Source organism: Symphalangus syndactylus, chromosome 12 (genome assembly GCF_028878055.3).
Source record: "Symphalangus syndactylus isolate Jambi chromosome 12, NHGRI_mSymSyn1-v2.1_pri, whole genome shotgun sequence".
Taxonomy (NCBI): domain Eukaryota; kingdom Metazoa; phylum Chordata; class Mammalia; order Primates; family Hylobatidae; genus Symphalangus; species Symphalangus syndactylus.
The window spans coordinates 124,209,503-124,224,860 of record NC_072441.2 but is presented as its reverse complement, the minus strand read 5'-3'; the positions used below and the strand labels follow the sequence as shown (position 1 = coordinate 124,224,860).

The window sequence follows — 15,358 nt, the reverse complement described above, 5'->3', positions numbered from 1 at the left end:
GGGAAATGGAGGTTGCAGTGAGCCAAGATTGTGCCACTGCACTCCAGCCTGGGGGAAAATGGAAAAAAAAAAAAAGGAAAACCTCAATAAACCAATAACAAGTAATGAGATCAAAGCCATAACACAAAGTCTCCCATCAAAGAAAATCCCAGGACCTAATAGCTTCATAGTTTAATTCTACCAAGTATTTGAAGAAGAACTAATATGAATTCAACATAAACTCTTCAAAAAATTTGAATAGGAAAGAATACTTCCAAATTCATAAGGCATTACCCTGATATCAAAACCAGACAAGAACACAACAAAAAAAAGAAAACTACAGGCCAATATCATGGATGAACATAGATGTAAAAATCCTCAACAAAATATAAGCAAACCAAATTCAACAACATGTTAAAAAAGATCATTCACCATGATCAAGTGGGATTCATCTCAGGGATATGAGGATGGTTCAACATGTGCACATCAATAAATGTGATACATCACATTAACAGAACCAAGAACAAGAAGCATAGCATCATTTCAATAGAAGCTGAAAAAGCACTCGATAACATTCAACATGCCTTTATGATAAAAACCCTCATCAAATTTAGTACAGAAGAAACATACCTCAAAATAAAAGAAAGCCATATATGGCAAACCCACAGTTAACATTGTACTGAATGGGGAAAAATTAAAGGCCTTTCTTCTAAGATCTAGAACAAGACAAGGATGCCCATTTTCACCACTTTTATCCCTGGAAGTCCTGGACAGAGCAATTAGGCAAGAGAAAGAAATAACAGGTGTCTAAATTGAAAATAAAGAAATCAAATTAGCCTCATTCACAAAAGACATAATCTTATACTTTAAAAAAACCTAAAGACTCCACCAAAAACCTGTTAGAATTGAAAAACAAATTCAATAAATTTTAAGTATACAAAATCAACATACAAAAATCAGTAAGATTTATATATACCAATTGCAAACAATCTGAAGATGAAATCAAGAAAGCAGTTCTATTTAAAATAGCAATAAATAATATAAAATACCTAAATTTGGAAAAGAAGTAAAAGATCTATACAAGGAACACTATAAAATTCTGATGGAAAAAAAAGACATAAAAAATGGAAATATATTCCATGCTCATGGACTGGAAGAATTAATATTGTTAAATGGCAATACTACCCAAAGAAACTTGCAGATTCAATGCAAGCCCTCTTAAAATACCAATGGCATCCTTCACAGAAATTTTTTTTTAAATCCTAAAATCTATATGGAACCACAAAAGGCCCCAAATAACCAAAGCAATCCTGTGCAAAAAGAACAAAGCAGGAGGCATCACACTACCTGACTTCAAAATTTAGTACAAAGCCATAGTAAACAAATCGGCATGGTAATGGCATAAAAGCAGACATATAGACCAATGCAACAATAAAACTAGACCCCCTATTTCTCACCATATACAAAAATCAAATCAAAATGGACTAAAGACTTAAATCTAAGACCTGAAACTTGAAGAAAACATTGGGGAAACACTCTAGGACATTGGTTTGGGCAAAGATTTTCCATGTAAGACCTCAAAAGCACAGGCAACCAAAGCAAAAAGAAAGAAAAAGCAATTACATCAAGCTACAAACCTGCACAGTAAAGGAAACAATCAACAAAGTGAAGAGAAAATCTACAGAGATAGAGAAAATATTTGCAAACTATCTATCTGACAAGGGAGTTACAACCAGAATTTATAAGGAGCTCAAACAACTCAATAGCAAAAAAAAGGAGATAATCTGATTTTAAAATGGGCAAAAGATCTGAATAGATATTTCTCCAAAGAAGACATACAAATGGCCAACAGGTATGTGAAAAAATGTTCAACATCAGTAATCATCAAAGAAATGCAAATCAAAACTACAATGAGATATCATCTCACCCCAGTTAAAATGGATTGTATCAAAAAACAGGCAACACAGATGCTTGCAAAGATGTGGAGAAAGGAGAACTGTTCTATAAAAGGGCCATATATGCAAGGAATTTTCCAAATGCCGAAGGAGCTGAGAAACCAAAAACCAAGGCAGACAAATCCAGTTTGTGGGTAAAGGGTGTTTTATTGGGGAAACTAACAGAAGCATGGTCTTGGGTAGCCACAAGACATGTAGATCTCTGCACTGTTACTCCCCAGGCTCAAGGCTTATATACCATAAAGAAAGGGTATGCTTGTTTTGTGCAACACAAAAGCAACACTCCAGAACAGGCAAGAACGCTGTAAGCATCACAGCCTTATAATTTGTGTGATAACATCAAAGTTGCTTTGTTCTTACACTGAGAAAAGTAAACAGAAATCAGGAGGCATTCAGTTGACTGGGGCTAATCAGAAGTCAACATGGCACATTAGCATTCAACATGGAGTCACTTTTGTCTCCACTTGTATGCTGTTGGTGGGAATGTAAATTAGTATAGCCACTGTGGAGAACATTACGGAGGTTCCTCAAAAAACTAAAAATAGAACTACCATATAATCCAGCAATTAATTCCACTACTGGGTACATGTCCTAAAGAAAGAAAATCAATATATCAAAAGATACCAGCACTATTCACAATAGCCAATATATGGAATCAACTGAAGTGCCCACCAACAAATGAATGAATAATGAAAACACAGTATATAAACCCAATGGAAATATTATTCAGCCATTGAAAAATAATAAAATCCTATCATTTGCAGCAACATGGATGAAACTGGAGGTCATTTTGTTAAGTGAAATAAGCCAAGTCACAGAAAGACAAAGATTGCAAGTACCCACATGTGGGAGCTAAAAGAGTGGATCACATGAAGATAGAGTAGATTCGTGGTTACCAGAGGCCAGGAAGGGTAGGAGAGAGAGTAGACAAAGAGAGGTTGATTAATGGGTACAAGTATACGATTTAACAGAAGAAATAAGTCCTAGTGTTAGATAGGTAGACTGACTATAGTTTACAACAATCTATTGCACATTCTAAAATAGCTAGAAAAGAGTAAATCAAATGTATCTACCACAAAGAAAGGACAAATATTTTAGATGATGTCTATCCTAAATACACATATTTGATCTTTACAAATTATATGAGTGCATTAAATTATAAGATGTACCCTGCTACTTGGGAGGCTGAGGCAGGAGAATGGCATGAACCCGGGAGGCAGAGGTTGCAGCGAGCAGAGATCGCGCCACTGCACTCCAGCCTGGGCAACAGAGCGAAACTCCGTCTCAGGAAAAAAAAAAAAAAAAAAAAAAAAAAGATGTACCCTGGAGAGAAAAGAAAGTGCATTAATGATTACCTAAGTTGAATGGGTTGGGGGTAATGAGAAGCGACTGCTAAAATGTATGGAGTTTCTTTTGAGGGTAATGAAGAAGTTTTCAGATTGGTTGTGGTGATGGTTTCACAGTTCTGCGAACATGCTAAAAAACATATAATTGTACACTTTAATTGGGTGAATTATATGTCACAAAAGCTACTATTTTTTTGAAAATTCTCATGTAATTTCTTCACTATGTTTATAATTACATTGTTTTTAACATTTAATTATTCCCCTCTGGGATTTACTTTTTAGGTATCTTTTTAATGAGGTAGGGATCTAAATTTGTTTTGTTTTGTTTTGTTTTTTGAGATGCAGTCTCGCTCTGTTGCCCAGGCTGGAGTGCAGTGGTGTGATCTCGGCTCACTGCAACCTCCACCTCCTGGGTTCAAGCAATTCTCGTGCCTCAGCCTCCTCAGTAGCTGGGATTACAGGCACCCGCCAACATGCCCAGCAAATTTTTGTATTTTTAGTAGAGACGGGGTTTCACCATGTTGGCCAGGCTGGTCTCAAGCTCCTGACCTCAGGTGATCCACTTGCCTTGGCCTCCCAAAGTGCTGGGATTACAGGCATTGGCCATCATGCCCAGCTGAGATCTACATTTTTTAGCAATTGAATAATCGATTGTGCCAACACAATTTGAATATCCCATATATAGGTGAGTCTATTTCTGACTGTTCTATTCTGTTCTGTTGTATCTATCTATTCTAACACAAGTAACACATTTTCTCAGTTACTTTGACTTTATAATACATTTTGATGTCTAAAAGTACAAGTTATTTTTATTAATCTTCTTTTAAAATGTTTTATTATTCTCATATTCAGATTCTTCCAGATGGGTTTTATAAACAACTTGCCAAATTCCTAAAAATAAAATTGTTATTGAGATTTTTAGTGGAATTATATCAAATTTCAAGACTAATTTGGAGAGAACTGACATCTATACAATATTGATTATAATTCTCAACCAGTGATAAGCTAAACAGCTCTCCTTTTAGTTTTCTTTTAAGTTCTTTAGTATGGTTTTAGTGTTTTCAAGATATAGGTCTTATCCCTTCTTATTAAATTTATTCCCTCTTTGCATTTCTAATGTTTGTTATTGGTATATAGGTAATACGTTGGGGTTTTTTTGTATTTATCTTGTATTCATCAACTTTATTAAAGGCTAAATAATTCAAATAATGTTTAAATTTATTTTTTTCTGGGTAGAAAATTGCATTATTTGCCCAACGTTTGTTTAAAAATTGTATATTTATCTTATATTCAGCAACATTATTAAAGGCTAATTAATTCAAATAATATTTAAATTTATCTTTGCTAGGTAGGTAATTGCATTATCAGGAAATAATAGTGACTTTGACCATAATGAGATACCATCTCACAACAGTCAGAACAGCTATTATTAAAAAGTAAAAAAAAAACAGATGTTGGTGAGGATGCAGAGAAAAGGGAACACTTATATACTGTGGTAGGAATGTAAATTAGTTCAACCCCTATGGAAAACAGTATGGAGATTTCTCAAAGAACTAAAAATGGAACTACCATCTGACCCAGCAATCCCACTAGTGGTTATATACCCAAAGGAAAAGAAATCATTTAATCAAAAAGACACCTGCACTCATATGTTTATTCCAGCACCATTTACAATAGCAAAGTCATGGAATCAACCGAAGTGTCCATCAATGATTAATTGGATAAAGAAAATGTGGTATATACCATGGAATATTGTGCAGCCATAGAAGAGAATGAAACTATGTGCTTTGAAGCAACATGGATGGAGCTGAAGGCAATTAAGTGAAAAAAACTCAGAAACAGAAAATCAAATACTGCATGTTCTCACTTGTAAGTGGGAACTAAACAATGGGTATACATGGACACAAGGATGAAAATAATAGACACTGGTGACTCCAAAAGTGGGGAGGGTAGGAAACAACCAACAGTTGAGAATTTATCTATTGGACACAATGTTCAATATTTGGGTGATGGGCTCACTGGAAGCCCAAATCTTATGATTTACACAATATATCCATGTAGCTGTCCTGCACATGTACCCCTGAATCTAAAATAAAATTTAAAATTAATTAATAAAATAAATATAAACAGTTAATGTGGATATGTTTATTACCTTGATTGTCATGAGGGTATCATGAGTGTATGTAAATGTTCAATGTCAAATTGAATATATTAAACATGTGTGGATTTGTTTTTTCTGTATATCAATTGTACTTCAATAAAGGTGTTAAAAACAATGTAATATGTTAATAAAGTAAAAGGAAATCAAGATGTAGTAATCTCAATTGACACAGAAAATATATTTGACTAAATACAGCACCTATTTATGATTAAACTCTAAACAAATGAAAAACTGAAGGGAACTTCCACAACCCAATAAAGGGTATATATGAAAGCCTACAGTAAATATTGTACTTAATGGTGAAAGCAGAATGTCTTTCCCGTAAGACTGAGAACAGGAATATTCACTTTTACCACTTCTATTCAACAATGTACTGGGGATTTTTGCTAAAGAAATCAGTGGGAAAAAAAATTTTTAAAGAGATTTTGCTGCTTCCTTTAAGTAGTTATATCTCTTGATCTTATTTGCATGTTATTACTGAATTAGGACCTCCAGTGATAGCAGAAATCCTTTCTCCTCTCTTGAATGGAAATGCCTCTAGCATGTCCCCAGTAACGATCTAGATTTCTAATAATTACCTCTAGTAAGTAAATGAACTTTCCTAAATAACAAGTCTTGATTCCACCATCTAGTGTATTAGCTTTCTCTCTAGCTTTAGGACACTTGACAGGGATGCCTTCTACATTTTCTTCCAAATAACTGACAAACTACTACATGTGGCAGGGTTAATACAGAGCTCTAATGCAGATGTATTAATGCATTAATGCAGTATATCTCCATGGAGAACGCTGTGACCTGCCACCAGTAGACCAGGGAACCAATTTAACTGAACTCATTTTTTAATCTTTTGAGGATCAAAATTCACTGTACCTAGAAGTCCCAGTTTTCAGAATAGGCAACCAACAAGTAAACATTTTAGAAATATAGAATATTGTGTGACTTTGCTATTTCCGTAAAGTATTACTATAATGGTCCACAGGGTACCATATTTCAATTCATTTGTCATCTTGTGTACCAAGGTAACAGAATCAGAGAGTGGGTCAGCCACAGTGGCTCGTGAATGTAATCCCAGCACTTTGAGAGGTTGAGGCAGGAGGATGATTTAAGCCTAGGAGTTCAAGACTATCCAGGGCAACATAGAGAAATCCCATCTCTACAAAAAATTAAAAATTAGCCAGGAGTGGTGGTGCACACCTGTAATCCCAGCTACTCAAGACGCTGAGGTGGGAGAATTGCTTGAGCCCAGGAGGTCAAGGCTACAGTAAGCTGTGATTGCACCACTCACCAGTACACTCCAGCCTGGGCAACAGAGTGAGACCCTATTTTCTTTTTTTTTTTAAAGAGAATCAGAGTGTGATATCCAGTGATCCAAATATGGTCACCTTGTGTGAAGAGATAAGAACCACCTTTCCTACTTTATTATTAGTATAAATTAAAGTTGAAAATTTTAACATGTTCCCAAACAACAGAAAAAGAACACTTATTCATATTTCATAGATTCTGCCCTTAAAAAAAAAGATCCCTTAATTGTGTAATAGCTACGTACCCAACAAATGCAAGAATAAAAAGAAGAAATTCAACTTTTCCTTTTCAAAGCCCACAAAAGTTACATTATACATCAACAAATATACATCCTCATTTTTTTGAGTCTTTGTCTAGATTATTGAAAACCGCAAAATAGGCCAGGTGTGGCAGCTCATGCCTGTAATCCCAGCTACTCAAGAGGCTGAGGCGGGAGAATTGCTTGAACCCAAGAGTCAGAGGTTGCAGTGAGCCAAGATCACATTACTGATCTCCAGCCTGAGCAACAGAGTAAGATTCTTTCAAAACAAACAAACAAACAAACAAAAAACAAATTTTAAAACTGTAGAATGTATCTTTAGCCAAAAAAGAAGTGTCAGTTGTGAATCCAGATGAACTAACCTTTAGGGCCAATTCATATGTGGCTGAGCTCCAGATATCTCTTTCTGCCACTAACTGTTTCATATCATTCTCCATCCTTTCTCTTTGTAATGTATATAAGTCATGATATTCTTCTACCATTCTATAAAAACAATTAAGAAACAGCTTCATTTAATTTATACTAAGAATATAGACACATATATTTTTTAAAAAAGAAATTTGTTTTAAAATAGGTAATGTGTTCCTTTAAAAACTCATCATAAGGTAATTATGGTATAATTGTTGAATATATTGATAACACATATACAGTGAAATAGAAGAAAAATATTCACATTTAATTTATAAATCTTATAAAGTCTTAATGAAAGTAAAAATCTCATATATTGTTCCTTGCTCTAAACACTTTTCATCTTATTCTTTATTTTTTCACTAGAATTCTGACATGATATTCCAATGGTATAATAACACCATATCTAATGAAAAATTCAGCATACAAGTAACAACAACCTAACAGTTTTATTGTCAAAGTTTGCTCATAGACCTAAGATTCTTTATGAAAGGTACAAAGCCCAATAATTGTGAGCCACTAAAATTTTTAATTATACATAATTAGTACAAGATTAAAGAAAATTGTCCCTTAACCCTTTAAAACCTTAAATAAAGCACCTTTTCTTAACTATTGTTTCTTTATGTCTACCAGAACATCTTTTTCCTTCTAATTTACACTGAAGCTTCATTTAAAATTAAAAGACTTCCTGGCTGGGCACAGCGGCTCACGCCAGTAATCCCAACACTTTGGAGGCCGAGGCAGGTAGATCACCTGAGGTCAGGAATTTGAGACCAGCCTGGGCAACATGGTGAAACCTCGTCTCTACAAATACAAAAATTAGCCAGGTGTGGTGGCACGTCCCTGTAGTTCTAGCCATTTGGGAGGCTGAGGCAGAAGAATTGCTTGAACCCGGGGGGCAGAGGTTGCAGTGAGCCAAGATCGCACCAGTGCACTCCAGATTGGGTGACAGAAAAATTAAAAGACCTCCTGAAGTAAATACAAACATAGAAGTTATAATGTAATTAGCATTTCACAAATCTTTTGAAACACTTCCTCCCAAGGACTTTGCAATAAGAATTAAAGGCCACTGAAGTAGAATTCTTCTCGTCTTAGAGGCTTTCATTTGTTCAAAATAATAGAAAAAAATTATACAGGTGAATACACATGTACAAATTCACTGAGCTATACCCTTAAGATTTGTGTACTTTATTTTCTAAAAATTAGACCTCAATTATCAAAAGAGAATTAATGACCCTAATTTAACAGCAAAAGCAAAAAATCCAGAAACAATCTCAGTGTCCAACAACAAAAGAGTAGACAGATAAAAATATAATGTAGTTCTATGATTTAAAAAAAAATACTGTAGATAATTAAACATCATCATATTTTTGTTTTGTTTTGTTTTTTGTTTTTTTTGAGACAGAGTTTCACTCTTGTCCCCCAGGCTGGAGTGCAATGGCACAATCTCAGCTCACTGCAACCTCCACGCCTGGCTAATTTTTGTATTTTTAGTAGAGACAGGGTTTCACCATGTTGGCCAGGATGGTCTCAAACTCCTGACATCAAGTGATCCACCCGCCTCAGTCTCCCAGGGGTGCTGGGATTATAGGCATGAGCCACCGTACCTGGCTAAACATCATATTCTTAATACTTTGGTACATGGGAAATTTCTTCATGTTATAATACAAAATGAAAAAACCAAAATGCTAAAATTATAAAATGTTTAATCTCATTTTTATTAAAAAAAATACATAAAGTTCTAGCTAATTTGGCAAGTGAAAGAAATAAAGGGCATCCAAATTAGAAAGATGGAAGTCAAATTGTTCCTGTTTGCAGACAGCAAGATCTTATATATTTTTTTAAAAACTCCTAAAAGTGGCACCAAAAAAACTCTTAGAATTGATATACAAATTCAGTAAAGTTGCAGGATACAAAATCAATATACAAAAATCAGTAGTGTTTCTATACACCAACAATGAACCAGTAGAAATCAAGAAAGCCATCCCATTTATAATAGCTACCAAAAAAGAACATCTAGGAATAAATTTAATCAAGGAAGTGAAAAATATGTACAAGAAAAACTACAAAACACTGATGAAAGAAATTGAAGAGGACACAAATAAACTGAAAGCCATACCATACTAGTGGATCAGAAGAATTTATATCATTAAAATGAATATACTGCCCAAGCAATCTACAAATTCAATGCAACCCCTATCAAAATACCAATGTCATTTTTGGCAAAAAAAAAAAAAAAAAAGAAAACACACTTTAAGAGTCAAGGCAGGAGGATTACTTGAACCCAGGAGTTTGAGACCAGCCTTGACAACATAGTAAGACCACATTTCAGGGAAAAAAAAATTTTTACCCAGGCACCAGGCACTCTAGTGTGTACCTGTAGTCTAGCTACTCAGTACGCTGATGTGTAAGGATTGCTTGAGCACTGAGGTCAAGGCTGCAGTTGGCCACGATCATGCAACTGCACTCCAGCCTGGATGATACAGTGAACCCCATCTCTATAAAGAATTTTTCATAAAATTATCCAGGTTTGGTGGCTCCTGCCTGTAATCTCAGCACTTTGGGAGGCCAAGGCGGGATCACTTAAGGTCAGGAATTCAAGACAAGCCTGGCCAACGTGGCAAAAACCCATCTCTACTAAAAGTACAAAAATTCACCAGGTGTGATGGCATGTGCCTGTAGTCCCAGCTACTTGGGAGGTTGAGGCAGGAGAATAGCTTGAACCCAGAAGGCAGTGGTTGTAGTGAGCCGAAATCACACCAGTACACTCCAGCCTGGCAACAAGAGTGAGATTCTGTCTCAACAAAAACAAAAAGAATTTTTCATAAAATTGGAAAAAAATGACGATTAAATCAGATGCACAGATAGCAAAGTAAGAACATAGGAAACATGAAAAAATAATTATCTAGTAACAAATCTCAACAGAAAGGAAATTTATAAAATGTCTGAAAAAGATTTCAAAAAATGATATTAAAGAAACCCAGTGAGATACAAGACACACAGATAAAGAACACAAATAAATCAGGAAAACAATCCATGATCTGGATGAGGGACTCAACAGAGACAGGTATCATAAAAAGGAATGAAACAAAAACCTTGGAACTGAAGAATTCAATAAATGTAATAAAAAATACATTTGACAGCTTCAACAATAGACTGTATCAAGTAGAAGAAGGAATTTCTGACCTTGAAGACAGGTCTTTTGAAAAAACCTAGTCAGACTTTAAAAAGTAGAGAGAGAAATGAATTGAAAACAATGAAGAAAGCTTATGTGGATATATGGGACACCATAAAGTGACCAAATTTTTTTTAATCTGGAGAGTTTCAGAAAGAGAAGAGATGGACAAAGACATAGAAAACCTATTTAATAAACTAATAGCTTGAAAATTCCCAAATCTTGCAAGAGATAAAGACATCCAGATACAGGAAGCTCAAAGATCCCCAAGATAGTCAACCCACAAAGATATTTTCTAAGGCATATTATAGTCAAACTGTCAAAAGTCAGAGACAAGGGAGAATTCTAAAAACAGCAAGAGCAAAACATCAAGTTACACATAAGGGAATCCACATTAGACTAATGGATTTCTCAGCAGAAACCTTAAGCCAGGAAAGAATTGAATGATATATTCAAAATGCTGAAAGGAGAAAAAGAGGCCAGGAGCAGTGTTTCACACCTGTAATCCCAACACTTTGGGAAGCCAATGCAGGCAGATCACGAGGTCAGGAGATTGAGACCATCCTGGCCAACATGGTGAAACCTCGTCTCTACTAAAATACAAAAATTAGCCGGTCATGGTGGCACGTGCCTGTAGTCTCGGCTACTTGGGAGGCTGAGGCAGGGGAATTGCTTGAACCAGGGAAACGGAGGTTGTAGTGAGCTGAGATCACACCACTACACTCCAGTCTGGTGACAGAGCAAGACTCCATCTCAAAAAAAAAAAAAAGGGGGGGGGGGGGACCTGCTAGCCAAGAATTCTGTACCTAGCAAAGCCATCCTTCAAAAGTGAAGGACAAAAGAAGTCTTTCTCAGATAAGCAAAAACTGAGGAAATTCATCACCACTAGACCAGCCTGAAGGGAGTCCTATATTTAGAAACAAAATGACAATATCTACCATCATGCAAACACATCAACATAAAAAAAACTCACTGGCAGAGCAGAAACAAAAAAGAGAAAGAGAAAGGATTCAAATGTTACCACTACAGAAAACCATCAAACAGCAATGATAAACAATAAAATAAGAAGAAAGGAGAAAAAGCTATACAAAATAATCAGAATATAATTAACAAAATGACAGGAATAAGTCCTCACCTATCAATAATAACCTTGAATATAAAAGAATTAAATTCCCCCATGTAAAAGATATAGATTGGCTGAATGGATATAAAAATACAGCCTAAACATATGCTGCCTCCAAAAAGCTCACTTCACTTGCAAAAACATATATAGCCTAAAAGTGAAGAGATGGAAAAAGACACTCTATGCAGACAGAAACCAAAGCAAGCAGGACTATCTATACTTATATCAGATAAATCAGAATTTAAGTCAAAATCTATAAAAAGAGACAAAGAAGTTCATTATATGAAGATAAAGGGATCAATTCAGGAAAAGGATATAACAACTCTAAATATATATGCACCCAACCCTGGAGCACCCAGATGTATAAAGCAAACATTAGATCTAAAGAGATAGATGGAAGCTAATACGATAATAGTTGGGGCCTTCAAAACCCTACACTCAGCATTCAAAAGATCATCTAGACAGAAAGTTAACAAACATTGGATTTAAGCAATACTTTAGAACAAATGGACATTACAAGAATTTACAGAACATTTTCTCCAACATCTGCAGAATACACATTCTTCTCACCAGCACATGGAACATTCTCCACAAGTGACCATATGTTAGGCCACAAAATAAGTCTCAACACATATTTAAAAACTGGAAACATATCAAGTATCTTCTCGGACCACAACGAAGTAAAACCAGAAATTAATAGCAAGAGAAACTGCAAACTGTACAAATATGTGGAAGTTAAACAACATGCTCCTGAATGATCACTGGGTCAGTAAATACATTAAGAAGAAAATTTTTAAATGTCTTGAAACAAATGAAGCACAAGGCCTATGGGATAATGCAAAAGTTAGAAACAAAATGACAATATCTACCATCATGCAAACACATCAACGTAAAAAAAACTCACTGGCAGAGCAGAAACAAAAAAGAGAAAGAGAAAGGATTCAAATGTTACCACTACAGAAAACCATCAAACCAAGTGCTAAGAGGGAAGTTCATATTAATAAACATCTATATCAAAAGAACAGAAAGATTTCAAATAAACAACCTAATGATGTACCTCCAAGAACTAGAAAAGAGAGAAAAAACAAAACGCAAAATTAGTAGAAAGAAAGAAATAATAAATGTCAGAGCAGAAATAAATGAGAGAAACTAAAAAACTACAAAATATCAACAAAATAAAGTTAACTTTTTGAAAAAATAAAATCAATAAACTTCTAGCTAGACTACCCAAGAAAAAAAGAGAGACGACTCAAGCAAATAAAATCAGAAACAAACAAAAAGAGATATAACTGATACCACTGAAATATAATCACGAACAACAATCCTCTAACAAATTGGAATACCTAGAAGAAACTAGATATACTCCCGAACACATACAACCTACAAAATTGAAACAGAAAACCTGAACAGACCAATAATGAGTAACAAGATTGAATCAGTAATTAAAAGTCTCCCAAAGAGTGTAAATTAGTTCAACCATTATGGAAGACGATGTGGCCTTTCCTCAAGGATCTGGAACCAGAAATACCTTTAACCCAGTAATCCCATTACTGGGTAGATACTTTTTTTTTTTTTTTTTTTGAGACAGAGTTTTGTTCTTGTTGCCCAGGCTGGAGCACAATGGCACAACCTCAGCTCACTGCAATCTCTGCCTCCCAGGTTCAAGCGATTCTCCTGCCTCAGCCTCCCAAGTAGCTGGGATTACAGGCATGTGGCACCACACCCGGCTAATTTTGTATTTTTAGTAGAGAAAGGGTTTCTCCATGTTGGTCAGGCTGGTCTCGAACTCCCGACCTCACGTGATCCACCCACTTTGATCTCCCAAAGTGCTGGGATTATAGGTGTGAGCCACCGTGCCTGGCCATAGACATTCTTTTTATCATTTGTTTGTTTCTGTGTCTTTTTTTTGTTTTGTTTTGTTTTGAGAGAGAGTCTTGCTCTGTCGCCCAGGCTAGAGTGCAATGGCGTGATCTCGGCTCACTGCAAGCTCCGCCTCCCGGGTTCACACCATTCTCCTGCCTCAGCCTCCCGAGTAGCTGGGACTACAGGCACCTGTCACTGCGCCCAGCTAATTTTTTTTGTATTTTCAGTAGAGACAGGGTTTCACTATGTTAGCCAGGATGATCTTGATCTCCTGACCTCATGATCCTCCCACCTTGACCTCCCAAAGTGCTGGGATTACAGGCGTGAGCCACCACACCCGGCCATCTTCTCTTTTTTTATTTTTATTTTTTATTTCTTTCCTAATTTTTAAATTTTATTTTTCCTTAAGTTATTGGGGTACAGGTGGTATCTGGTTACATGAGTAAGTTCTTTAGTGGTGATTTGTGAGATTTTAGTGCACCCATCACCCGAGCAGTATACACTGCACCATATTTGAGGCATTTTATCCCTCATCCCCCTCCCACTCTTTCCCCCAAGTCCCCAAAGTGTATTATTCTTATGCCTTTGCATCCTCATAGCTTAACTCCCACGTATCAGTGAGAACATACAATGTTTGGTTTTCCACTCCTGAGTTACTTCACTTAGAATAATGGTCTCCAATCTCATCCAGGTCACTGAAAATGCCATTAATTCATTCCTTTTTATGGCTGAGTGGTATTCCATCATATATATATACCATAGTTTTTTTATCCACTCATTGATTGATGGGCATTTGGGTTGGTTCTACGATTTTGCAATTGTGAATTGTGCTGCTATGAACATGCCCATGCAAGTATCTTTTTCATATAATGACTTCTTTTCCTCTGGGTAGATACCCAGTAGTGAGATTGCTGGATAAAATGGTAGTTCTACTTTTAGTTCTTTAAGGAATCTCCACACTGTTTTCCACAGTGGCTGTATTAGTTTACATTCCCACTAGCAGTGTAGAAGTGTTCCCTAATCACTGCATCCATGGCAACATCTGATTTTGATTTTTTGATTATAGCCATCCTTGCAGGAGTAAGGTGGTACTGCATTGTGGTTTTGATTTGCATTTCCCTTATCATTAGTGATGTTGAGCATTTTTTCATATGTTTGTTGCCCATTTGTATATCTTCTTTTGAGAATTGTCTATTCATGTCCTTTGCCCACTTTTTGATGTGATTGTTTGTTTTTTTCTTACCGATTTGTTTGAGTTCATTGTAGACTGTGGATATTAGTCCTCTGTCAGATGTATAGATTGTGAAGATTTTCTCCCACTCTGTGGGCTGTCTGTTGACTCTGCTGACTGTTCCTTTTGCTGTGCAAACGCTCTTTAGTTTAATTAGGTCCCAGATATATATCTTTGTTTTTATTGCTTTCACTTTTGGGTTCTTGGTCATGAAATCCTTGCCTAAGCCAATGTCTAGAAGGGGTTTTCCACTGTTATCTTCTATAATTTTGATAGTACAGATCTTAGGTTTAAGTCCTTAATCCATCTTGAGTTGATTTTGTACAAGGTGAGAGATGAGGATCCAGTTTCATTCTCCTACATGTGGCTAGCCAATTATCCCAGCACCATTTATTGAAAAGGGTGTCCTTTCCCCACTTTATGTTTTTGTTTGCTTTGTTGAAGATCAATTGGCTGTAAGTATTTGGGTTTATTTCGGGATTCTCTATTCTCTTCCATTGGTCTACGTGCCTATTTTTATACCAGTACCATGCTGTTTTGGTGACTATGGCCTGAA

At 35.8% G+C, this 15,358-nt stretch overlaps 1 protein-coding gene across 10 annotated transcripts in view; it reads right to left on the bottom strand.

Annotated features, from left to right (window-relative positions):
• Nucleotides 1–15,358, bottom strand: part of AXDND1 (axonemal dynein light chain domain containing 1) — a 177,767-nt gene that overhangs the window by 127,753 nt on the left and 34,656 nt on the right. For all 10 annotated transcript variants that reach the window (XM_055255123.2, XM_063627440.1, XM_055255124.2 and 7 more), the window contains one exon: nucleotides 7,365–7,485. In XM_055255123.2, coding sequence (XP_055111098.1) covers nucleotides 7,365–7,485 — 121 coding nt within the window. The remainder of the gene's footprint in view (nucleotides 1–7,364; nucleotides 7,486–15,358) is intronic.